Source organism: Adelges cooleyi, unplaced genomic scaffold (genome assembly GCF_023614345.1).
Source record: "Adelges cooleyi isolate 19-005CV unplaced genomic scaffold, UGA_ACOO_1.1 ACOO_flye_CR_arks_rails_tigmint_CR_PRNA_306, whole genome shotgun sequence".
Taxonomy (NCBI): domain Eukaryota; kingdom Metazoa; phylum Arthropoda; class Insecta; order Hemiptera; family Adelgidae; genus Adelges; species Adelges cooleyi.
In genome coordinates, this window is record NW_026095977.1 from 1,026,139 (window position 1) to 1,053,691 (window position 27,553).

General features: G+C 34.6%; 1 protein-coding gene across 1 annotated transcript; it reads left to right on the top strand.

Annotated features, from left to right (window-relative positions):
• LOC126839494 (arylsulfatase B-like) lies at positions 1-27,009 on the top strand. The gene is made up of 8 exons (XM_050574832.1): positions 1-213; positions 11,318-11,477; positions 21,285-21,511; positions 22,566-22,830; positions 23,290-23,480; positions 23,560-23,695; positions 23,780-23,938; positions 25,183-27,009. The coding sequence occupies exons 1-8, from the start codon at positions 76-78 to the stop codon at positions 25,611-25,613; spliced, it is 1,707 nt and encodes a 568-aa protein (XP_050430789.1). The 5' UTR covers positions 1-75; the 3' UTR covers positions 25,614-27,009.
• The last annotated feature ends 544 nt before the right edge of the window (positions 27,010-27,553 follow it).

Consider the following 27,553-nt stretch of genomic DNA (forward strand, 5'->3'; position numbering starts at 1 on the left):
CGCTGGCAAACGTCGACCGCGGACCAGACCGAACATTGCAATTGCACAGTGTTGTCGTGCACAGTGTCGAACACCATGGAACGTCCGTCGCCGAACAGTGTGCGGACCGCGAACGCGTTGGTCTCGTTGGTGGTGCTGTTGGCGTCTCAGCTACCGTTCGGCCGTCCGCAGTTGTCCAAGCCAAACATTGTCATCATACTGGCCGATGACTTGGTAATATAATATTTTCATAATAGGTATAGTTTACTGTTGTGTACATTTTCGAAAAGTTATTCGAATAATTCTGTTAGAAACAATGAAATTTCAAGATTGGCAATTTAAAGTTGAAGTAAAAATGTGGTGTAGTATATGAATAACTTTTACAGTAAACACAAAACGTGTTTTACAATCAATTCTCTCCTTATTATTATATTCAACCCCGTTATCGCGCACATTTTTTTTCACCTAACACCTTTTACCTACCCCACGGGCACCGTTATTCTAATAATTGGACAACGGCTTATTTAATTCATGAATCACTTATATACTATTGCTATGAAGAAAACGAGTTTTAATATATTGTTATAATGGTTAATGTGCATTTTATTTTTCGAGAAAACGTGATTAATACTTTAAATAGAATTAAGATGAAATATGTTGAGCATCATGGGTGTTTTGCAAATATTATAATACTTGAAGTATTTTTTTACATAGGTTTACTATGGTTTTTTTTTACCGTTGGTGTTTACACCTTTTATCGTCTAACCTTGGCTTAATCAAATATACGCAAAACACATGTCATATGCTTCCGTAGTTTGACTTTTGCATCTCGATGTAACCAAAAAAAAAAAAAACAGCCGTAGAATATATAAAAAAATGCAATAATGTTTTGGACAAATTAGTTTTCAAGAATAATATACCATACCCTGATGTTTTATTTAATAAATACAAATTAGAGCCAGCAAATGTTGAAACTTTAATTTCAAATCGATCCGACTCAATACCAAGTAGATACGTTTTGTGATTTATAGAGTTGCCACACAAAAGAATTGGTCCAGTGTTAAAAAGTTACAATGTATACAGACACAAAAAAAAAAAGCTCACATCATTGCAAAAACCAATAGCATTGCTGCTCCACATCAAAGTTATAAAATTGATCTAACAACTTTAAAAACGCTCATTACTTTGTATTCTACTCAATATTAAAATATTTATTAATGCGGTGACACCAAAAGTTCGTGGTAAATTTCCAACAAATCGGTGGTTTCATTTTTAGGCCAATGCGATTTATAAATTATTTCAATTTATTGTTAGAAAAGTTTTTGTAAACGTATAGCTGTATTTGCAATTGTATGACCAAAGTGTGAGTTGAGTTTACTGTTTTTCTTATATTTTTCGATAAATATTATTTTGACACTATACCACTGACAATATTCCTTATCGTCAACGCGATGACTATGATTGGACTCCCCGTACTTAAGATGACTATGTGATTTAATAAAATATATAACCAAAGTTTGTATCATTCGTTGCCCTACTTTGATCTACAAAAAAAAAAAAAAACTTTAAATCGAATTACAGAATTAAAAAACAAAAAAGGTAAACGTCCTATTCATACACTACACTGGTGTTTTATGTTGTTTGTTAGACCTATCTTCAGACTAATTATCGGTTCTTAAATATTAAAAATGCGACAAAAATATGTCAACCTTTCTCGCAGGGGGGTGGGGGTTGTCAACATTTCGGTTTTTCCATGTGCGATTTGGTTGATAGCACATTTTATATTGAAAATGCTAAGGCTATAATAAATCGAAAATATTTTCAAAAAACATAAAATTTCGGCACTTGCGCACACATGAGAATGTCTGAGTACATTTTTTTTCCATCGATAAATATTCATACATTTTAGGCAGAAAAAAACGTCGATCTAACGACAAAAACAATGTATAAAATTGTCAGTGTTTGAATTTCCAATTTTTTTTTTTTGTTTTCTTTTGCACATTAGTGTTACTTTTTACACTTTGAAAATCCAAAAGTTATAGCAAATCGTCAAAACTTGAAAATGTTATCGAATCGGATACACTATTAACATACCATTCGCGCACATAGATATTGTGTTATTGTACGACTACTGCCTGTAATAGTCTGTAAAACAAATAGTAACCTAACCTTAAGTATGGCTATCGACGGATATTCAGAAGGGAAAAGCCGTTAAAATTGGGGTCGGGACTTAAGTTGGACCAAACTGACTAAATGTGATAAAATCACTTTTAAAAAATGTCATTAAAAACTAAAACTTATGTTTGGGCACTCAAAACTTACCGGGACCACTCTAAATAGTATCAGTTAAAATATTGGCATGATTTGATAATTTTTTTTTAAACATTTAACATCTGCGAAAAACAGTTTTCCGGCAATTAAAAAAAAACGTAATCCCGAATTTTTTTATTCGTCCAATATGATATGGACACATAATATTATGAAAAATGTTTTCAACTAATAGGTCTTATAGTTTAAAAACTTTACTATAGCTATAATCAATCTCGCAATAATGTACTTAAAATTAGCCTATAATTATTGCATACAATTAGTACGAATAATGTTTTTGAGGAAATTCAATTTAAAGATTAAACCTGCTCCCAAATGATTAATTTTAATACTTTGCAATTATTTTTGCTACCAGATGCTTGTTGTTTTAATTTTAAGCTACTTAGTTAAATCTCAGCCAGACACCAGCATCTTAGGTAATGGCTATTTATGCCCACTTCACCTTTACCCAAATGACGGCACTAGTTATCATAAAATTTAAATTATAACTTAATATTATATTAATGTAGCGAGTGAGAATGTTATGGAAAATTGGCAAATCAAATTTAACCAGTATGACGATGATAAGGATAGTTTAATCTCTAAGGGTTTTTCAGAAACTATTATTCCAAGTCAATAGGTATCCGTACTAGATATATTTAATTCTTGTTAAAGCGACACAACAATGTTCTGTGTTCATATCGTTATACAATCAGTTGACATAAATATTTTCTGGAGATAATCAAATTATATTTAAAAAATTTAATAAATTGTAACCGCTAATGACGATATTTAATTTTATCGCGTTTTTCCATAATTTTGAATTTTTTTACATATTTCCTTTACCTTTTTTTTTATGTATTAAATTACAATAAAGAGAGCTTTTCAATGATTTACTGTTACAACTTTTAGTAAGTTAAATAAAAAAAAATTTACGTACTACATTTCACTATTTGCCTGTAGTATATATTTTGTCCCAAGACGCATAATTTATATTTGTGATCGTCAGCCGAAGCGCGAAAAAAAAAAAAAAAAAACTCATATCATAAGTATACTTTAACAACTGTCGACTAAGGCCACCGTTTGTATCTATTGCTAAAGATTGCTCTGTATTTTCGGCAAAATATTCTTTATTTAAAAAGAAAATCGAGCGTATAAGTTTGCATTTAAGTTTAAAAAGTCCACCTTTTTTAGACCCCCAGAAAAAGTATTAAACTTTTTCAGCCGTTATTTGGCTACACTCGTTTACTTTGACTACTTTTCGCTCATCGATAATGAAAACAAAATAATATACCGTTGTAAAACATACACCTTACAATAATATACAAGTACCTTCTTCAGCCTTTGCTACTAAACCCTGTAATTCTTGTAGTTTTGGTAATTGGAGACACTTCAGTTTGTGTAAAAAAATGTTTTCAAAAAAAAAAAAAATAAGCGTATTATCATTATGTATACTTGTATATATATATATAACAGGCTTTTGCGAGATCCCGTTGATCAGTGAAAGAAAAAAAGAAGCTAACATATTTTTTCACGTAGAAATAATTTGTTTTTTAAATATTTTAACAACATTTACCAAATCGTCAACATTTTTTCATATTATATTTTTACAAGGAATCGAAATACCGTGAAATGACTTTTTTTTTTACCTCAAATAAATGTTATAAATATCTTTTTTCTCTTTGGTAACCTAAAAACAACTATTTTTAGTATATATGGATGTTTTAAAATAGGCAGCCCGGTCACCTCAAGGTTGCCAATAGCCGAAACAGAATATCACACTCTTCGGTGATTTAAAACCATGACTTGTCTAATGGGTGTATTAAAATATAATAGGTATAAAATTATAGATAATCATTTATTGTATTCAGTATTATTGGCACAACATAATCACACTCAAAGCGGTTTTTAATGAAAATGGGTTTAGTGAACAATTAAAAGGATAACAAATGTATTTTGAACGAATTTAAACAAATTAGGTAGGTAATATTAATAAGTTGCATAAATATATAGTATAGTTGATACTATTATGGGATGTACGTTCTAATAAAGTAAGTGTGTACCTTTTTAAACTCTTCATTGTGATTATCTTTATTTTTAAACAATTGTCGAGTAAATCATATATTAAATTTAGCTTAAAAAATAAATGGATCGAACAAGCCAAAAAGTATAGGTTAATATATTGGGTATACCGTAAAAAAATTAAGGTTAAAAGATAAACGGCCGTTTTCTGCAATTTGGCATCTAATTTAAATATTGATATATAAACAGCTATATGAAGTCGATCAAATGGAATTTTAAATAGATTTTTCGTTTTTTCCCCGAAAATACGGTTTAAAAAAATTGAGTAAACTATATAAAAAAAAGCTCACCCAATAACCGTGCATAATTTTTGGGATTTTTTTTTTTTAGTACTTATGCTCATCACACTGTGTTATATTTAATTTCAATGTACCATTCCTTGTATTTCTTTTCGAATTAGCATTCTGCATTTGCACGCATTTAAATATCCAATATAATCAAGTTTTTATTGTAACATAAAAATCTTGTCAAACTAGTCTCATCATTCATTTCTTGATCGCTACAACGTCATTCTGAATTAAATAATATTTCTGGTTTTTTATTATTTTACTTACATGTGTATACTGTATATAATTCTTAATGGTCTATCGACTGGAAGTAATGTTTTTTCTTTGTAAAAAAAAAAATGTGAAGGCTAAATAAGTTTTTTTAATATGTGCTTTGAAATAAATACAACACATATTTCTTATATTATATAGGTAAATACGGCTTATAATTTAAGTAGTTGGAATTTTATTTCTTTTGTAGCAAAATAATTTCCCATAATTTTAGCAAGACACTTTAATGTTTATACTTAGTTGACCCCACCCACCCGCCCATAATGTATTAGTTGTATAATTTAAAAGTTTTAAACGAAAATTTCGTCTTATATGTAATTTATTCATTAAGTAAGAACAGCCCTGTTTAAAATAGTTTTGAACAATGCAAAACACATTCTTTTTCAATTTACCTAACTTTTTTGGGAATGTCCTAGAATTCAGCCTCAAGACAATTAATGTTCAAGTTATTTTCTAATTATTATTGTTCAAAGTAATTTGGTAAACAACCGTTGGTGGACTTGATTAAACAACAGGGTAGTGGCTCAGGCGTTTAGGCAATCTTGTGAAAATGATTTTTACAGTAATTATACTTTTTCAATTTTAATGTTTTCATTTTATTGAGAACATTTTTCTACGTTCGTTTTAAATACTTCCAGGTAAATAATGTGAAGTCTAAATTATTTTTATTTTTATTAAGTAACCCAATTCTGACATTGGCTACTTAACAATCAAAGTACAATAAGGAAATGAGCTATTGTATGATTAACACAACGACGAATGATCGTTATCTTGATCTCGATATGGTAGAAACGGTTGCAAATCAAAAACATTTAAGTATACCGTTTGTTGTTAAGTATTTAACGTTAAGTACATCAGCCGAGAAGACGAGCTGTCCGCGGGTGTAATAAATAATTGAAAAACTTATTGTTTAGTCAAGTATAATATGTAAGCATTTTGTTTTCCTACTTAAGTCGATTTCCGTTGTATTTCCCGTTGACGTAACGCGATTTTATCAGCTCAGCTTATACATATATATATATATATATATATTTTAATTATACAATTAAATTGCAGCTGCAACAATATGTGTTAAAATTAAGTATGATTATTAAAAACCCTAGCGTGGCAGCTGGAAATTAATACATTATTATTCATAAAGGTCACCCGAGGAGATTGACCACGCTGATATTGTTTTATTTTTTTTTTTGGTTTTGTAATATTATCGAGATTTAAATGTTTCATTTAGCTGTCCGCGATAATTAGTTTATAATTAAAATCAAACAGGTAGTAAAAAATAAAACACAATCGTTTTTAACTATCTGTTTTTACAGCTATGAAGGGTTTTCGGATATGATATAACATTAGTCACGACTTGCGCCAACTTGCCTGATGACTTCCTTAGGTGGATTGTCGAAAAGACCTTGGGGGTCCTGTTAAACCGTTTTACAATATTATTATTTTATATTTAATTAACACAATACCACTTTGTTCGGTCGGTCATTTGCATCGTCGAATGAATTCCCGGATTTCCCAGACATTAATACAATTTATACTCGTTCGAATAATAACATTTTCAATTGTTATTGTAATTGTTTTTGTTAAATTTTACACAGTCAAACGTTTACCATATGAACAAACGCGTCATGTAAGACACACACCTGTCTGTTTAAAAGCGAACAACATATTATACGTGCTTCCTACTTGCAACTGCAAACAAACAAATACGGTCCACATGTAAACCATAAGCTAAATGACTCGAGTCACTATTATAGAATTTAGGGTAAACTTTTTTCTACACTAAAAACTTTGGAATTGAATAATAGTGAAATTGTTTTTGGTGTAGAAAAAGTTGACCCAAATTATTTGTACTTTTCAAGTTATGAATTGGACGAAAAATTAATTTCTTTATTTATTTCTAAAATATAATTATGATAAAATATTAACGTAGAAGGCATTAATGTCTTAATGACAGAATCAAAATTAAAAAAAACCATAATGAGCTTGGTAAAAGAAAATTAACACTGTGTCTTATGTAATATACTACAAAATGGGCTATTAAAAAATAATTTGCTTTATAAATAAAATAATGTTTTGTTCTAATTTAAAATGTATGTGTTGTTCAATGTCACATGTCAACGTTATAATATGCCGATGATATATTTTTATCACAAACAGAATATTATAAAACATAATATTTAGTATATTTATTTAATTACACATCCTCGCCAACTTTTGGTAACAGGCCAGCTGTAAACAAAAAAAAAATTTATCTCTAAATTCTATTTCATTAGTTTGATGAAAAGTACCTTCGTATAGAGTTATATTATATTATAATAGTTATGTTATCTAGATATTATCTTAAGTTTGTTAAAATGATTTCATCGATTCTAAAAGTATCTTACCTACAAGAGTATAAAAAAATAACATCATTGTAAAATCTCTGGTTCGCATCATCAAAGCTACAACAATAGTTATTAGGCCACGCAATAAATAAACAAAATCCGTCAAAAATGTCAATAATAATTAAAATACACATACTTAGTTTACATAAATTTTATTAGAATGACGCCGAATAGCACTTGTTGTTTATTGTAATAAAAGCTGTAATGTTTGGCGTTTGTTTAAGTAAATAGTTTGTTTGAATTCATATAATTAAAAATGATTATATCCATTTGAGTGCGGTAATGAATTTTTTGTTGAATATTAGTTTAACAAATGGCTTCATAGATATATTATTATGATGTCCACAGATATATATTAGATATATATATATATAGCTACATATTTATTTAACTCAACATACACATTTTCTCTTAAAACAATACTGCAATTTTGTAGTTTTTCATTTTAGAAACATTTTAGTTGATATTATTTTACAGTATCTCATTAGATGTATCCTTATACATTACTATTTACGTTTAAAAAGTTAATAAAACTCTAAAATAGTATAAAAATTTGATTATAGGTTTAAAAAAAAAATTAAATATGTTATAGGAGGGACACACTAGAATTACACACAGTCTAATTTTCGGAACTAAAATTCAAAAATTAGGCATAGGAAAGTGTAATTTAGGAAAACTTTCCATCCCTTATACAAAAAATGTTAATTTTTTATAGTTTCGAATGAAAGTATAAAAATGAAAACACTTTATTATGAAAGCCTTTTAATGAAATTATACTTAAAATAAATTTAAGTTTAAAATAATAATGGCTATATCAATAGTAATAAAGCATTGTATTTAAACATTTGTATTTACGAGAAATTTAAAATTGTGTTATATCACATTCTTTTTTTTTTTTTTGTAGTTTTATGTAATAATTTTTACATATTATGTGTAATATACACATAACATAATATTTAGTTAATAAATACTTTATGTTTTTTACTATCTCTAAATAACGTTCCATGAAAAATTGCAACTAATTCGACTAGTTTGAAAAGAGTGCGCGGGTAATTTTAAGTTGAATAATTTTAGGCGTTTATTTTTTTTAATTTTAAAGGGGAAATAGTGTTATTTCAAAATTGTTCAGCCAAACAAAGCACCTTTCAGGTACGTTTTCCGATGCCTATCTTCTGATTTAGATCCGCATCGAAGGTAAAATTTACAAATTTAAAGTTACCTATTCAAAATTATCGTTTTCCGCGTGAACCTATTACACAACAACGGCCACACATGTAATAATAATATATATACAACAAAATTTATTACATTTTGTGGTCCTTGGACTGTTCAATGGCGATGATTGATTAAACGCCCGTTACCGTACAACAGTTGCCGGACAATATTAGAACAAAGCACAATACCAGAACTAGACCTACCCTTTTGAATCCGACCAGACTTGGTTGCTGGTTAGGTTTCCTTGGCGGTGTGTCGACCTTACAGTAAGTTTTGCGGATGTACCCTTGGGACGAGGTAGTATATATATATACATTTGACAGGTATTGTGAAGTTACAGACTGACAAGCGCAGCAACTTTTGAGTCAGTTGTGCCCATTGACCGAAAATACAACAACAATACTATTGGTTTTTTTTTGTCCACATATTTTACTCTGCCAACTAACCCCGCCGTTAAATGTGAAGGCTGTCGTTAAACAGTTTAAATGTATGATATAATGAGCAAACAAAATAAGAAAACCAAACAAAAATATAATCTGACGCTAACGATATTGTACAAGCCGTCAAGGTCGTCAAGACAGCAGCTGGGTTCTTGCTGTTGATTAGGTACAGATGAATTATAACCTATTATTGATATTATTCAGACGGACAATAATAATATTATTACACGTTAAACAGACGATGGTAAATAAGTTATCACTGTTGTTGCGTATATTAACGATTTAACAGACAAAAATATCTTACAAGTCATTCGGTAAAATTTTCATGTAAATTCCGTGCAACGTTATGGGTCGAGTGTGTTATAAAAAAAAAAAATTGCATGAAATCTATACAATACAAAATTGATATAGTATATTAACGCACTTATAACGTATATATACACACCCAATTTTTTCATACCTCTCCTCCGTTCGCCCGTTCGGGTGTCGCAACACATTTAATTTGACTTAACGAATTGCATTCACACATCAACGCGCCGTGTATACAATACATAGTATTATATTATTGTTTATACCTAACAATGATTTTGGGGGTTGCCGGCATAGTGGACCGAATAGATCACATTAATATACAGTTACAGAATGCAGATACGTTTCGATCAATCAATCTCCAACGCAGCCGCCAATTGAGGACCATAACATATTTGTATAGACAACGATTTCCTGTGTCTGCTATGGAAATCCAATTGAGTTAACCTGAATCAGGGTTTGAAAAAGTCTTCAAGTCAAACTACAAGAACAAACTTACATTCAACTACGTTGAACAAAAAACTACTATCGACAGCACAATAGTCAAATAGCTTAACTGATTTTGAATTTTTGTTGTAGTTATAACAAAGTATAGTGTACATTTTGGCTTAAAAACATTTTCAATTCCTGGTTCCAATTATTATTATGCGAATGGGATGCTTGGATTTAAAGCTCAACGAATTTGTGTCGCATAGCTATTGTAATAGAGATTGAGAGAAGTAGTGTGAGAAGTACTCCATCTAGGCACACTGTAGAAATTTATGGTAGCACTGAAAGTTGTATCAAGTTAGAAGCAAAGGGAATACAGAATTTCAATATAATTTGAATTACAAATCAATACGTGCCGAATTGAACTATTGCCTGTCGGTAATAATAATAATTAGTAACGTAGGAAATTCGATTAAGTCGTTGCATTTTTAATAGTACCCAATCAGTATGCTATAATGAATACAGCCGTCTTGGTTTTTGTTGGGCTTTACGGCGTGGATGGTTGACAAGTGCTGGCAATTGGAACCGCATCGACCGCACCGACCGCAATAGCAATTTAGTGTTTAATTCTTAAAAAGTAAACGAACCGATGTCGTAAATCCCACTGTTAAAAATCATAATGATCGACGAACAGCCGTAGGAATATCATGTCAAGATCGTTTCAGATCGTTTGTGTAAATCTGTATACCTGCCGATGAATTATTCTTGGTAAGTCAACATTTTGAGGAACTATGACATTATATTCCTGCGACACTAGACTTCCGGATATTACTTAAGATCACCGTTGCGGGTTCGACAATATACTCAAGTGTTTCACATAGCTACAAACGACCTTATTAACGACATTGTTCACCGCAAAAAAGTGTCTATCGTTCGATGTATTAGCTAATAACGATTTCGCAGTCTGTCGCAAATAATAATATATTCCTTAGTTAAATAACGTAGACGACATATTAAATTGAACGTTCTTTGTGCACGGCACCTAACCAATACATTAGGCATGTTCAGACCGTAGTAGTCATCATATTTATTATACACCAGTCTGGTGTGCAAGTCAATATAGTTGTCATACGGCAAATCGACGACCGTTTAAGTCTCTTAAAAAAAAAACCAAAATGGCAATCAGGTAATCGGGTTGTACGAGATGTACATCATTGGGTCAAGTGCGTTTGTATTTTGGACTGCGGTCGATTCGGTTACGGCAAAGTCGACCGAGCCGAACCGAACAATATCAGCAATATTAACAACAGTGTTAATTATTGTAATTTTTTACAACGGCGATAATTGTAATTTAATATTAAAAAAAAAAAAAATAATAATAACCGTCGTTTTGCTTGTAATAATCGATTAAGACGGTTGGACAACAAGCGGTTAGTTTCACGGTCACGCGGCACTTGCACACTTCCGAATAGAAAGTTGAAACGGGTTAAACGCAACTTGTGACACTTGTGCTTGTTGGGTTCCATCATTGTGTTATTGGTAAATAATTGTGAACAGGCGGGGGAAAAAATATAATAGGTGTTCCACTTGCTGAAATGTGTTGTTTCTTTTTCAGGGATGGAACGATCTTAGCTTCCACGGTTCAGACCAAATTCCAACGCCCAACCTTGACGCACTGGCCTACCACGGTATCACGCTGAACAACATGTACACGCAGCCGGTATGTACGCCTTCCCGGGTTGCCCTGATGACCGGAAAGTATCCAATCAAATTAGGTAATGCAAATTTATTTTTCCTCGAATATTTTCGGGTCTGAATAGGTGACATCTCAGATGGCAGATACACCGTGTTGTATCAGACTTCTTCTAGTCTAAAAAACGCCCAATCCCAAATAGGTCGAAAGAAAAGAAGTCCGAAACAATCAGTAATTTGTTTTATACTATCAAATAACGGCCAACGGGCACAAATCGACAGACAATAAGGGAAATCATAAACTAATAATTTTTTCTATTTTAATTAGATATTAATTGATATGTTTAAATAATCTACTCGGTTGGGCAATTTTAGCTTTGGATGTTTCTCGCCATAAGTATTTTTACGAAGCCAATTTTCTTCTTTTTTTTAGAATTTTAAGTAAGTACGATTGGCCACTGTTCGAATAATTTTAATCAATCAAACAGAATATTATTCAATTGAAAAATAAATGATGGCTATTCAAATAGAAAACTAGTTAGAACACTAGGTTTTTTCGAATAATTGTGTTATTAGTTTATTTAAGTATGATAATTTTTTTTTAACCATAAACATTTTTGATACGTTTATTTATTGTTCAATTGACAATATCGCTATTAACTTTCAATTCTACTTAAAATTATTCTAATAGGTTGTTGTCTTTTTACTTCAATTGGTACGTTATTCGATTTGATTTAGTATTTTTTTTATGCAATTTTAGTCTACTCTGATTATAATCACGCGATCATTTTTCAAAAATTTATGATTTTTTACAGTGTATAATTTAATATTAATAATTCAGATAGGAAAGTTTAACCTTTATGTGTTGTACAATGTTAAATGCAAGGTCCAGATAAAGTAAAGAATAATAAATTTAGTTTGAATAATTCGGTATAATATAAAATTCCACATAAATTACTGTTGAAAACCATGAAAAGGAAAGTTATATTACAACCATCAATATCATCCAATAAACCATCAAGATCTATTGGTCTGATTTTCAAAATTATCGTCAAACTAAACATATTATCTTATTAATACTGTAAAGTTCCAAATACAAACATGGTACATTCAGAGACTTGGGCGTTGGGTCACGGTCATTGGTTGTTATTATATTCTTCTGCTTCTTCGAGGACCTCAGCGTTAAAGTTTTCATAGTTCAACGTGGACACGGTCTCTGACAGAGCTTCTGGTCGTTGGTGTTGTTCGTCCATTGCTTCTACGCTTCCTTGTTCAATGGCACCGTGCTCATCTATTTCGCCGTACACGCCTTCGCCTAATTCGTGCATAAACGACAACTCGGTGTTTGCGCTTAGTATATCTGCCATGACCGCAAGATCATCTTGACTTGAAACAGAACTGCCCGAGCTCATAAACGAAGTGTATTCAGCGTAATTAGCGTCTCCTTCGCCTTCTCCTTCACCTGGAATACGCACCGGTAGTCGTTTATTTACCTCGTTATTGTATATTTATACAATACAGTCACATAACCCGTTCGGCTCATAGTTCATTAGCAAATAGTCTAGCACGTCAACCTAATAGATTTCCTTACTAAGACCTACTAGGATATTCTGTTTAGGTTTTTTTTTTTTAAATCAGGAGTCATCACGTTGTCTCTAGGAAACCCTTAAAATAAATTGCAAGGCAACGAGAAGTTAACCTGCTGTGTTCCTCTTGCGACTACCCTTTTGCATTTTCAAGCATGCCTACCACATGTACATAAAACAGCTAGATGGATGCTGAAGTCAGCCCGCAAAGACGAGCTATGTTGACATTGCCAACCGACTTCAGCTGGTAACACTAGTCATAAGACCTTTGGGTTACAATGAGGAAAATAAATGACTCACCGGCTTCTCCTTCTTCTATGTACTCATCGTAGAAGCGCGACGATTCCAAAGATTTGACCGACTCCAAATATTGGAAGTTCTTAGCGTATATCGCTTTAAGTTGTTTGATTTTGGCCTCTCGTTGCTTATACCGCCGGTCGTCTTTTTGTTTGTCTCTCCGACTTTTCCGGTCCGGTTTGCTTTTGACGACTTGACCTTCTTCGACGTGTTTCTCAGCAAATTGTTTTCGCATCGCACTGTCGGTAAAGCACAAAATCACAACGTTTTAAATATTCGTACGACTCACGAATTGTGGATCTCTACACGCTGTCAGTCATCATCATGCAAGCTTAACAGGCGACTGTTCGTTAATAATTATTGCATACCGAATGGTTGTGTTCCTTGCGCGTGAAGGGTCGTTTATGTTGTCTCTGATTTCCCCCTCGGCGTTATCGATTACCTGAGCCCAGTCTTCTTGTACGATTCTGAACGGATGGGACTCGATGTACTCGTCTAATGCTTTCTCTTCGTTTTGGTATTCCGTCGTTATGAGTTCGCGAAATTCGTCAAATGTCTTAGTGATTCTTTCCAAGTTTTCGTTTATTTTAAGATCGTGGTCGAAACTCTGTGATTACAATAGCCTCGTATAAAGCTAAGCGAAATTGTCTGATGGATTTTGAAAGCGGTTTACTCACAAAGTCGACGGGCGGTTCTTCGGTTGGCAACAGTTTGTTTACTATGTCCCTGAACGCCCTGTCCGCCGCCAATCTCATCAGTTCCATTTCGTGTTTTATGTTTTTTTTTCTCTCCGCCTCCTTAAGAATCGGATCGATAAACTCTTCCAGCTGTTTCTTATTCCTGCGCTTCTTGATCATCATGGCCTCCAGCATGTGACGCCGTTCGCGTTCCATAAAAAGTTCTTTCATTTTTCCCAAACGGGTTTGCGGACCTCTCCGATCCATATACCAACTATTAGTATAGTATACACGAAATTATTAACTATCAACGCGAACCATAATAAACCCGTTCATTTATATACTTGAATGCTTCGTCGCAGATCTTTCGCCTAATTTGTTCCGGCGTAAGTGGTTCGGGTTTGACTTCGACGGTATCGACTATTGGAATTTCCACGGATTCGTAGTCTTCGACGTTGTTTTCTCCCAACGAACCGAACTCTTCTTTGTACTTTTCGTTCCACGAGTTCAGATCTCTTCTCCTTTCCGCTTCTTTGTCAAACAAACGGCCGACCTCTACGACATCGGCCGGGTCCGACTTGGACGCTTCCATGCTGAACAACCGCACCGCACCCGTGGTATCGGAGAAGCAGATCACCTCGTATTTTTCCCAGTCGACGAGTTCGCTTATTCCCTTGGAACTTTTAAACTTTTCGGTACCGAGGAAATGCACTTTCGGGAACGGGCCGGACAGCGCTGATGAAAATTAAACCGGAAATGTGTTATGCCATTTAAAATAAAAAAACACCATTCGGCCTTACTGGTGATGGCTCCGTCGCTGAGGACTTCCGATATGAAAAACGCCTTGTGGGCGTGCAGCATAAAATCCCAAAACTCTACCACTCCCGTTTCGAAACATATTCGAAATTCTCCCGCCTGAATGCTAGACCAAATGCCGCCGGTAGTGTACTCTCGAAATCGATTCCACCACAACGGACCTTCCTAATTCAAACACAACACCTTCGTCGTTAACTGCCCGACGAGAAAATTACAAATATTAACGCTTAAATTTTACATGATAGTCCAAGCTCCAAACGGACACAATATGGCCGCCACAGACCAGATGGATATTCGGTAAAAACGGATTCCGCTTTATGCAGTTTATCGGTCCGTCGTGTACATACCGCCACCAAATAGTTTTTGCAACTAAGATAAGTAAGAAGAGATTTTAGCGCCAACTCGGCAATGCGTCGAGTCTTCGACTTTGATACTTTACCCTCTTGATTGTGATCGCGGTGGTAATTGTCATAACCGTTCCATGTAATCAATCCTATTTGACCCATCATACTACCGACCACTATACGCTGATTTGGTTCTTCTGATAATGGCGAAACTTCTACAAGCAAATCGAAACATCTATTAAATTAGATGAATATACTGAACTTGAGCTTTTTTGTTTTCTTCGGTTACCGAATTCATATTGTCGTTTTCCAACTGTAAGTGGCTGATCGCCCGCTATGTAATTGTATTTCATCAATGGGATTTCAAAAGAAAACGTTGTTATTGGCGTGTAAATACTTTTCCCTGGCTCCATAACCTTTATCTAAAAACACATATCGATGGTCGATATCATTCATACAAATTTGTTTAAAAAAAAGGTTTTTTAAGTAACTGCAAATATAGGCTTCTATGATACGTGCTGATTGAAAAATGTTCTGTTGACTACTAATCTAAATTTGAAATTTTACAGCTTGAGTCGTTTTGCAGGCAAAAAAACTGTTTTTTAAGTTGTGTACACATTTATAGACGCTATACCTTTATCGGTACAAAACTTATCATTATAAACAACTTCATTAAATTAGCTAATAGGTCTATGGAAATTGATTCAGTTCAAACCGTGTACGTTGGTTCCAAACGATTGTTGTAAATGGCCAATGGTGATTTATGTATATTTAAGTTTTCGGGGTACCCGAAACGTGGTTTAGGCATATTCATTGGTTTCTGTTTGGATTTCGACACTGGTTTCGAATGCAAGTCCCATAGTTTTAACGTCCCGTCCATGGAAGACGTTAAAAATTGCTCTGACAACCCATCGCGAGTTATCCCGAGTTTGCCCAATCCAGTCATCTGCGTGTATCGAATACGATCGTTTAAACAATAGTTAGAACAAAAGTGTAGACTTAGATTGGACTAGGACAAAACTATTGACTAGAACGAACCTCGGTCATGGGATTTAGCCATTGAATTGTGGTTACTATTGATGTGTGCGATTCCAGTATGGAACTCAACGCCGTGGGTCTGACTCGAGATTTGTACTCCACGTCCAAACACCAATGCATGTAAGCTTCCTAATGAATGTCGATTACATTTGTACAATTTGCATCGAATAAAAATTTAATCTTACCAGATGTTTGCGATGCATCTTGACTTTTTCGGACATGGCCGCATCGTACATATTCCTGTCTTCTAATTTTCCAGTTATGTCCCACAGGCATATCTGTCCGTTGACCAGACCACCTACTACCGTGTTGCCGTTTCTCGGGTTGAACTGGATACACGCCACTTCTTCGGGAGAGTCCAATCGTAACTTGTATAATAATATATTATCATCAAATATTATAATTAAGAAACGAGGTGGTTAGCGGTGAAAAATAATGCATCGTTGAAAATTACCATGGGGAAGACATTGTTGTCAATCGACCAGATGACCACAGGATTGTTTTGTTCTTCCACTAACGGCCTTTCTTCTCGGATGGTTCTCGATTCTTCTTCGTTCATAATCGCTTTGTACACTGGCTTTTGTCTGGCCGACGGTTTCTTTTTCTTCTTTTTGTTCTTCGATTCCGGCTGCTTTCGGTTGATTCGACCGACATTTTCTCCTGCATGCGCCATGTCTTTAGCCAATTGTTTTCTTTCATCTTCCAATGTTTCTGCTCTGATCAACGGTAATTATAATTAAAATGCAATTACCCAATTCGGCCGTGTTAATCATATATTACATACTTGACTTTCCTCTTCGTATACATTGGTTCGGACATCAGCATCTGAAACAGTTTGTCTTCCTTGGCTCGGCGATCATATTTCTTACTGAAATCCCTATGAAACGACGTTTATCTATATAGTTATAAATGTACGCATTACACGCAAGTCCTCTTACACGTCTAGTTAAATAGGAAATAAAATATACACACAGTATAGGCTATTATGGTACCTATGTATTTTCCTAACCGTATTCCTCAGATTGTTTCCGTACACCCAATCCTGGTCTTCACCCCAAATGTGGAAAAAACTATCCGTGTCCGAATCGTGTGCGTCCGGTTCGTCTTTGTCTTCCGGCTCGTCTTCAACAGTTTGCGTAACGCCTTCGGCAGTGGTGGTGGAATGTTTTTCGGTGTCTATGTGTTTGTGTGACAATTCAAGATGATGGCGGTCGTCGGTCGGAAACCCGTATTCGTCCATTTCGAATTCGCCCTCGTGCCCTCTAATGGATTCGCCCAGTAACTGATATTTTCCGCTGCTTTCGGTCCGTGGTGGTAGGTCACTGGCGTTTTCGTCTAGCATTCCGTTCTCTTCGATCTCGTCATGGAGATTTTCCGACAAATCCAGACTACTTACCGTGTCCACGCGGGACGTCGTACGTCTGTGGTATCTAGTCGGCTTTTGTACTTCGGCTACAGCGGGCTGTATATCCTTGTAGGGAACGTAAACGAACATTTTCCGCACTTCGGCCAACGAGTCGTGGACGGGTTGATGGCCGTGACGCTCGTAGTCGACTATCTGGATGGTTCGCATGCGCTAGAGTGAGCAATTGATGAAAACACACGGTCGTCAGCACACGGTGAACATTTTTCCGCATCCGTACTTACCTGTATGTACTCTTTGTTCAACAACATCTTTATCTTGCCGTCGTAATTGTCCGCCGTCAGTATGGACTCCGGTTGGACTTCCTTGGCGAACTGCTCGTTTTCGTCATCGCTGTACACCACTCCGTACTTTTCTTCTTTGTCCGCATGCACATTGGTCACGTTCTCGTCGGGTTCGTTCAGCTTGACGGTCTTTTGCAACACGTAACTGTTGTTCGTGTAACATATGGCGTAAATACCTGCAAACACCGACAAGCCCTTTTTTTATTATGCCACCCTATCTACCGCGGTTTCCATCGCACACACCGTCTGTTGTTCCGTACCTGGTATGGTGGGGTGCCACGAGAAACAAGACACGTACCGTAACGGCGTGGTGTTGCGGAATCCCAACTGGGCGTTCAGGACGACCGACCTTTGTTTGATGGACTTTTTCGATTGGTTTTGCAACATTGTGTAGTCGTCCCGGTACAAATCGTACACTTCGTTGTAGTGTAACTCCGACGTGAGGCTGGTGAACCATAGGGAAAACTGTGTTAGGTTAATAAACATTTCATTCTGACTAGGTGAGTAAGTAAGTACTAGGGAACGTATTTGGCGAAAAACGCTTCGATGTATTTATTGCTTTTGGTCAGCCACTTCGGTTGAAACATTGGCTCTTCCACCGCCACCGATTGAAAGCCCTTGCTAACTTGTATCCTAGGTATCGTTTGCATTTCTCTGCTGACTGTCGCGTTCACGGCCTATGTTAAAATTATAATTAACTCGGTCGTAAAGCGAATTACAATAGCTGTTATTACTTGGATCCCAGTTTGCGACATTAACATTTTTTCACTTTTGAATTCGTCTTTCGACCTCGGTTCTATTTTTACGTATTCGTTGAACATTTTCTTCGGAATTGATTCCTCGAACTCGGCTTTTGACTGAAGCCTGTCAGCGGGAATCCTCCACAAGTATTTCATCTGTAAAACTTCTGTCCGATTATATTTTCAAACAATTTAAGCGCACCACTAACAATCTATACGACGTTTGTAAAGTCACGCCTACACCAACGTTTTCAATTATTTTATTATAAATACCTTTTGCCGATCTGGCATTATTTTGGTGGCCGATATCTCCTGCTCGCTACCGCGTGACACCCAAGTACCCGGAGTGCGATTCATGGACCGTTCTACCTTCTCGGTCATCTCGCGTTTCATAAGCGCTTGGTTCTCCTCTATGTTTATTCTAGCACTGTCCGTAGTGCATATGAAAAATTCTTCGTCGGTATTGGTAAACGGTTTGTAAGCGACCAGCACGTAGTCGTTTTGAATATGCTATATGCAGGGTGTTTAAAAAAATCGAAAACGGTCAATTTTTAGAGCCGTTATTGATTATTTTTTCTTCAAATTTTGACTATTGGATGTTGATAGGTGTTATTTTTTATGCACATTTAAGGCTTAAATCCAAAATCTTACCTTAAGTATTTTGCGAACGCGTATTATAAACTTTTGAAATTTAAACGGCATATTTGAACCCCCATATTTTTTTAGATATTCTGTTAGATTATTAATTTTTTAAAAATATGTTGGTAAAATTTTTAATTTCTGCCAAGTAGTTTTTGTAATATTATCGCTCAAAAATGACAAGATTTGACAATTTCATGCTTTTTGAGAGTGCCAAGCTTCCACTTGACTGGGCTGACAGGTTAATATATGGCAATTATTATGAGTTCATATCCTATTAGGCCACAGGGAAAAGATTCGAACCGATGTTCTTTCGTTGTGTAACTAAAGCATTGAAATGCGGCATTAGCGTTTCCAAAAAATATTATTTTTTTAAACCAATTTCCAAATGGTAATTAAAGCTTTTAATTCAATTTAATTGGAGATTTTTTTTTTTTAAATTCATAGTTCAGATATTAAGTTACACATCTGATAATGTAATTTAAATGTGCATAAAATAACATCTATTAACATCCAACAGTCAAATTTTGAAAAAAATCAATAACAACTTTAAAATTTGAACACCCTGTCTAACAATAATAATAACTAAACATGTGGCATAAGCAAAAGCATAAGCAAAACTAGTCAGCAACCTATTGCGACCGCTTGCTTCATTGGAAGAGCGTTAAAAATGCAAAATATATTATGTTTCAATACTTGAATCTAAAAAATTTGACTTCGTTGATTTTAAGTATTTGCAATAACAGTTTTTGGTGACGTGTTACAGACCTATTAACAACGGACTTACCTCAAGACTTTTGCGAAACGGCCAAAAACATGATTTATGATGTCGAGTTTCTATGTCTTCCATGATTTTTGTATAGGAAATTTGTGCCCACGGTGTGTCTACAAATACATGTTTACCCACAACACACTGAAACTTCTCTTGCTCGTTCGTCGGTATGGTCATAAGTTTTAAACCATGTTCTTTTGGTTTAATCGTCGATTCTTCTATACAATTTTTTAAAAAAATTTTAGTCGCATTTTACAAATAGTACGTTGGTTACAGTCTTACCGCTAATTAATCGACTTTCGGTTTTATCAGTTGCGGAGGAATCTACTGACTCTTTACTGATCTCAACAATAGTACTTGGCGCTTTTGGAGGCTTTTGCGCTTTTTTCTTTTTTGGCGGCATTGTTCATACAATATCTGGTCGCAGTTATTTTTAATAAAAAAAAAATAATGTGAAATGATAAAAAGAAAATAATCTACTACTAGCACCGATACACTGTAAATTGAGGTGTAAATGTTAAATAACTATTCATATTAAACCCCCTTTAAGTTCTAAGAAAAATGGATGTGTCCGAATGCCTGTTAACACACTACAAAATGTGGTGTTTATACAATATTAAACTCACTTACTTATAGCTCGGTAATAAACGTATTCAAACTATTGAATAGGAAACAAATTGTTCAAAACCAAACTAATTAGTAAGAAAACGACAAAAAAATTATTATGTGTTTTTGTTAGCATTGTTTCCATAGTTATCGCGCTGACCAATGTTGTCTGTTTTGATAACGGCCATTGTTTTTGCTATTTTGGGGCTATTGTTAAGAAAACAATTGCTTTCGATTATTCTGGAATACATTTTTCCATAACGCTAAAGCTTTGATTTTCTAAAAATGTTCGAGCAACAAGATTAGAGTCGATAAAGGCCAGAAAAACGGTATACAGAATTTCTTGGTTTGTACCACAGTACCAACACAAACAAGAAGTATTGGCGTTATTATCCATAACGGTTATGAAATTAGGAGTCTGCGTACAATGTCATGTTACAATACATTATAATATTATTAGGTATAATATATGATATGTAGGTACGGATGGAAAGTATTCATGTAACATTGACCGTACGTTTTCCTCCGAGTGGTCAGCGCCAACTAGCGCGTGACATAATGTATCATTTTTTTTTTCTTTTCCTTTTTCTATAGCGATAATTTCCATATAAATGTCAAACTATACGCTGTACGCATAATAATTATGTTTGACGGATGTCGCATTACAGGCATGCAAGGACCGCCGACCTACGGAGCCGAACCGAACGGGCTGCCGTTGACGGAGAAACTGTTGCCGGCTTACTTGAAAGGCTTGGGGTACTCGACAAAGGCGGTAGGGAAATGGCATTTGGGATACTACAGGAAGGCCTACACCCCGACCCGCAGAGGATTCGAATCGCACATGGGATACTACACCGGATACGTTAGCTACTACGATTACATACTTCAAGATGTAGTGAGTAATACAATATTGGTTTTCTTTCTTTTATCTCGAAACATTACCAATAATGGTACCGAAAGGTATTGGCGTTAGGTTAGTAAGTTAGAAGTAACGCAATACCTAGTAGAGAAGACGAGAGAAATCAGAGCATTACACTTTAGAGTATGTCGATCAGAATGAGTTAGAATATTATGTAAGCAAGTTGTTGTGCTTGAAAAAAAGGAAAATTTACAATATGTATATACAAATTTTTTTATTTTTTTTTAAATACAGAACCAATGAGGGGGAACTGTTTTCCGCATGACTTCCCCTCATTAGCCGTCATCGTAACATGTAAATAATATATGCTCAATAGAAAATATTTTAAAATTAGACACTAATTACTATTCCTAATAACTTTATCAAGGCACTAAATTATTACAAATTAAAAAAAAAAATAGTTAGTATAACTTTTAAAGAACGTCTTTGTATTTAAAAATAATATATTTACCTACTTGTTTTAAATTTAAAATTCGTTATACTTAAACCTTGACAATGTTTTTGAGTTAAATTTAATTAACAAAATTGTTTATTAAACATACTTGATGTTGGTCTGTGGCTTATATTTGGCTAGTGATTCTGTTTTTAGTTTAGTCGAGTCGTCTGGTTAATTTAAATTTAATTCAACAGCTGTCATCTGTCGAAGTTCAATAATAATCAAACAGACGACGCCTTTAAACCTAACTTAACTGAATTGACGGCCAAGTTTATGTCACAGGCTAACTTCAACCGATATTACATTAATGTTAAATTCAAATATTTCTTCACGACTTCACATGCCGCGAAACATGTGTGAGCAAAGCTCCATAAAGATATATCGAATAAGAAATGGGTGAATTTTATTTTCATTAGAAAAGGGAAAAATTTCAAGTGGACCAAGAAACGGGGGACATACTAAGTATAGCTTGGAGGAAGATGATTGCGTTAGGTAGACTACTATCTTGTTTCGTCGCGGATCTACCGAGACGAAAAACGATTGTGCATTCTTAGTAAATTGTAATGCCTTTCCTTATATATTTTTTTTTAACAGTACAAAGACTATGGAGAATTCAGCGGGTTCGACTTGCGGAGAAACGACACTTTGGCATGGGACTTGGTCGGCAAGTACGCTACCGATGTATTCACGGACGAGGCGGTGCGATTGATCAAGGAACAACCGGCCAGTAAGCCGTTGTTCTTGTACTTAGCGCACGTGGCCGTGCACACGGGCAACTACGGCAAGCCCTTGGAAGCGCCACAGTCAGAAATCAACAAGTTCAAACACATTGCAGACCCCAACCGGAGGACATATGCGGGTACCATGTCTTTTCGACCTTGCTTGTGAACTTACAAGTCACTGTCACATAATATTTACTTTGAAACTATGTTTGGTCTTGCCATGCACAATCCGTTTGTAAATCTATCGGTTTTTCCGTTTCACTTCAAAACGTTGCCCTTGGAAGCATCTGCAGACTACTTCCTGCAAACCTCTGAAATCTCTTGGCTTCATGCATAAGACTTAGGCGGCTAAAAAGTCTCCTTTTACCATCTCTGTTAAATAGTCTTAATTTTGAAATTCTTAAGCGCTACGGTTTCATCTCTAGTACTTGTCTTTTCCTCGACTACCTTTCGAATGCTCGAGCCAAATATTAAATTCTTTTCGTATGATCTCTCCAGTTGAGTTCCCGAAAAGTTTACACGTACTTCAATCGGGTTATTCGTTTTTCCTTTAGATTAATTTGCCGTGCTGAAATAATAATGTTTATGTTGTCTAGCGATGGTTTCCAAGTTGGATGAGTCGGTCGGACGGGTAGTGCAAGCGTTGTATGATAAGAAGATGTTGGAGAACACAATCATAGTGTTCATGTCCGACAACGGTGCGCCTTCTTTCGACGATTCGGGCCGGAATTTCCCGGCAAATGCCGGCATAACGCCAAACTGGGGTTCTAATTTCCCATACAGAGGGGTGAGTTCAACCGAAATCAGTCTATGAACAGTCATCCAGTGCTCGCAAAGATTTTCAACGTTGACATTTGTATTTTCAGACCAAAAACACATTGTGGCAAGGCGCCGTCAAAAGTGCCGCCATTGTTTGGGCTCCACAGTTCCAACGGAGTCCTAGAGTATCTCAACAGCTCATGCACATCACCGATTGGCTGCCAACATTGTACACGGCAGCGGGTTTGACATATTTTTTCATAATCATATTATGCATACTATTAGGTACACACTTAAATAATTAGATGCATTTTGTTCACTCCCAAGGTGGCAATACCGAAATTCTACCAAAAGACTTGGACGGAGTCGATCAATGGATGCCGCTAACGTTAAATACACCGTCCCAACGCAGGGACGTTTTGTTAAACATAGACGAGAAGCTACGGTACGCTGGCATAGTAAAAGATAACTGGAAGCTCGTTATCGGTAAGCAAATCATTTTGTGGCAAATCCAACAACTATTAAGATTCCTGACCGTTTAAAGCGGCTACAAATAAGGATACCTTTCTGACATTCTAAATGTTGATCTTGTGCGCATTGGGCTAAAACTTAAAAGGGACTTGGTTACTACAAATATTGAAGTTAGTTCTGTTAAAAATTTATACAATTTTTCAATTTAGGTAGACATTTGTTCCATCATTTTAATAATCCTAGTTTTTACTTACCTTGTTTTAAGAATAAATAGCCTCCCACCCCAATAACCATCCAGAGAGGGGAGGGGGAAATGATAGGTTATTGATAAGAAAATCAGCTGATAAGAAATTACAAGATTAGATACAAGTGACAAGTATAAGACACAAATGATAAGAGATAAATAATAATTCTTTATTTACGGCGATAAAACTTCATTTTACATGATATAAATAATAAATAACAGATTTAAGATAGATTATAGTATTTTGACAAACATATAACTACATTATAATAAGGATAATAATTAATAACAATATCAATATTAATAATAACATAAGATATGAGTTTTCAGAATTCAATTGTTTTTAAGATTAATTTAAATTGCTTCCGATTTTTAAGATTAAAAAGATCAATATTCAAGCTGTTTTCCCATGGGCAATATTGGCGGGAAAATAATTGATAACCGTTTTACAAGGGTTTTCTGCGTAGAATGTATCGTTCATTCAAGTATTACCTGAGTGTACTTTAAAATGAATTTTAGTAAGAAGATCTGGACGGTCTAAATTAATATTAATACGATTATATAAAAATATAAATTTTTCTTCTAAGTTTTAATGAATCTATTTTAATTCGACGTAAAATGTCATCATAACCAGAAGTTTGGTGGTTTTTTACACAGACAATATGTCTTGCAATCTAGTACCTCTAATATCTTATCCCTAATCTATTATCTCTTATCCACTATCACTATTAATTCACCTCCATAATCCTTAATACTCTTCCATAATCCATAATGACGACAGCACTGTGACACAAAAAGTGACGGAGAAATTTTCAAAATGACCCCCAGCCATAAGACATATCCATGTGAAAATGATAAGGGATAACTGGTAACTGATAATAGATAAGCGATAAGAGATAAGAGATAACAATGTTTTTCCATGGATCGGAGAATATAATTACTAGGTTAGGTCCTTCTTCTTCTCCATTTTTTTTTTTTTTTTTTGCTAAACTATTGCCTCGGTTTGTGCCCTTAGGTTCGACGTTAAACGGTACGCTGGACGGTTTCTTCGCCGCCGTCAGGTCGCAGAAACAGTACGACGTGATGGGGGTGGTGGAAAGCGTGACGGCCAGAGCACTGTCTAGGGTGTCGGACGCTCTGTTTTTGCCCAAACCCGAACCCACCGACATGTTGGCTCTCAGGTACGAAGCCACGGTCAGGTGCGGTCCCTCGGCCGGACCCAGAGCCCCGTCGCCGTGTCCGCAGGGCGAGGCCTGTCTGTTCGACCTGCTAAACGACCCTTGCGAGACGAGGAACGTGGTCAGGAAATACCTGACGGTCGGCATTGACCTGTACGAAAAGCTTAAGGAATACCGAAGACAGTTGGTGCCGCAAACCAACGTGCCGTACGACGTGGCAGCCAACCCGGCTCGTTTCAACAACACCTGGGTCAGCTGGGTGTACTGAATGGCTGTCGTCGTTCCAGTAAAAGGCGCGCCTATCCCCGACTATTACACACTATTATTATTATTATTATTATTAAACACGATGGTGATAACGATAGTGTGTACCAACTGTATAGGATAGTTGAAGACTCGTCAACGAGTTCGGTGTATGTTATAAAAAAAAAAAATTGTTCAGGAGACGCAAATAACTGAACAGGATTACTTGATATCGGTTTATGTTATCTAAAAAAATTACGTCTTCGTGTTGGCAACATTGAGTGTTATCAATTAATCGAATAAAACGGTTTTTGAAAATTTTTTTTAACATACGCCGATCTCGTTGATAAGTCTTCAATAATTATTATTCGTATTGATATATTTTTAATGTAATAGTATCGTTATCACGCCATTGCAGCATTGTGCCTAGAACGTGCATTGGGAAATAGTTTCATAATGTATATACACTAATTCAATATGATATAATAGCATATAATACCGGGTTAGGTCTTTTAACGCCCTACGCTAGTTTACACTCTTAAAATAATTACAATTTTTTAGTTATTCTTTTTGAAAGCATTTTGAAAAATAAATATTCAAAACTGGTTATCGACCAGTCAATTTTTGTCAGTAAATTATTCTTAATTTAAAAATCCAATTCATTATATTATATATGTTACCGTTTAAGTTTCAAAAGTTGATCAGAGCTCTAGCAAATAACAAACAAGGTACAATCAAAAGAAACACTACAAAATTGTAATTATTTTAAGACCAAACTAGTGTAGGGCGTTAAAAGAACCAGCCGGTATTATGTATATTATTATTATACATGCAGCGCGCTATTCATCAACAGTGATCCATCTTCTAGATACATTCAAAAATTCCAATTATTATAAATTAAATCGTTCGGTTTCAAATTTGCAATTTTCGCTTTCCCAAACCGATTAATACCGAATATATATCATTATATAATCCTGTTGGCCCGTTTACAGTATAATATTATCTATGAATTCGAGAATCAAACATTAGCGTTTACATTTTGAAGAGGAATTGTCTTTTTTCTCTAAAAATTATTATTAAAAAAAAAAAAAAAAATGTCTGATTATTTATAACGCCAGTCGATGTACAAAGAGAAAAAAAGAAATTTAATTTCAGGCGATATTAGATGGCTCACGGACTGAAAATAACGCTCTAGTATACAATAATTATTATTGTGTGGTACATGCAATGTCGTTAGGCGAATATTTTCCAAAGTAAAATTATATAATTTATTGTATATTGTTACGGCGTGTGGCTTTAAGTATAAATTTCTTTTTTGACGTTTCGTATAAATCGAAATGTGTTTTATTTTTTGTTAAGATATTATGATGTATTATTAGTTAAAATTTAACTAGAATTGTTCAATGTTTGTCTATATATGATTGCACTTTAAGTAAATATACTTACAGTTTAATGTAAACATACGTGTCTCTTGACTTGGAAGCAGATTAAATATGTATCTTTTTTTAATGTGTTAGAGAAAAAAGAAGACCAGAACTGCAACAACTAGTAGTTTGATGTTGTATAACAATTAACATAGCCAAGAGTGATGGGACTTTGGAAACATTAGATCCCACTTACTGGTATCAAAAGGAATAGATTGTCTTGATTACATTGTAAAGTTAACAAAAATGTTCTCAAGCAAAAAAAAAAAAGGAAAATAAAATAGTTTAGAAGGATGAATGAATAAATTAATCGTACAAATTCCCATTATTTAGATTTTTTAAACATTTTAACGTGACATTTGTATTTTTAATGGATAATAATCCGGGTTTGCCAATTGTTATTAAATACACTCTTAACATAATGTTAGTTGACAATTCATATAAATTTAACATCTGGTTAATTCAAGTAAGTTTCACTGTAACATTATTATTTTTAAATTATATTTGTTTGATTAACGAAATGTTAGTTGGGTTACCAAAG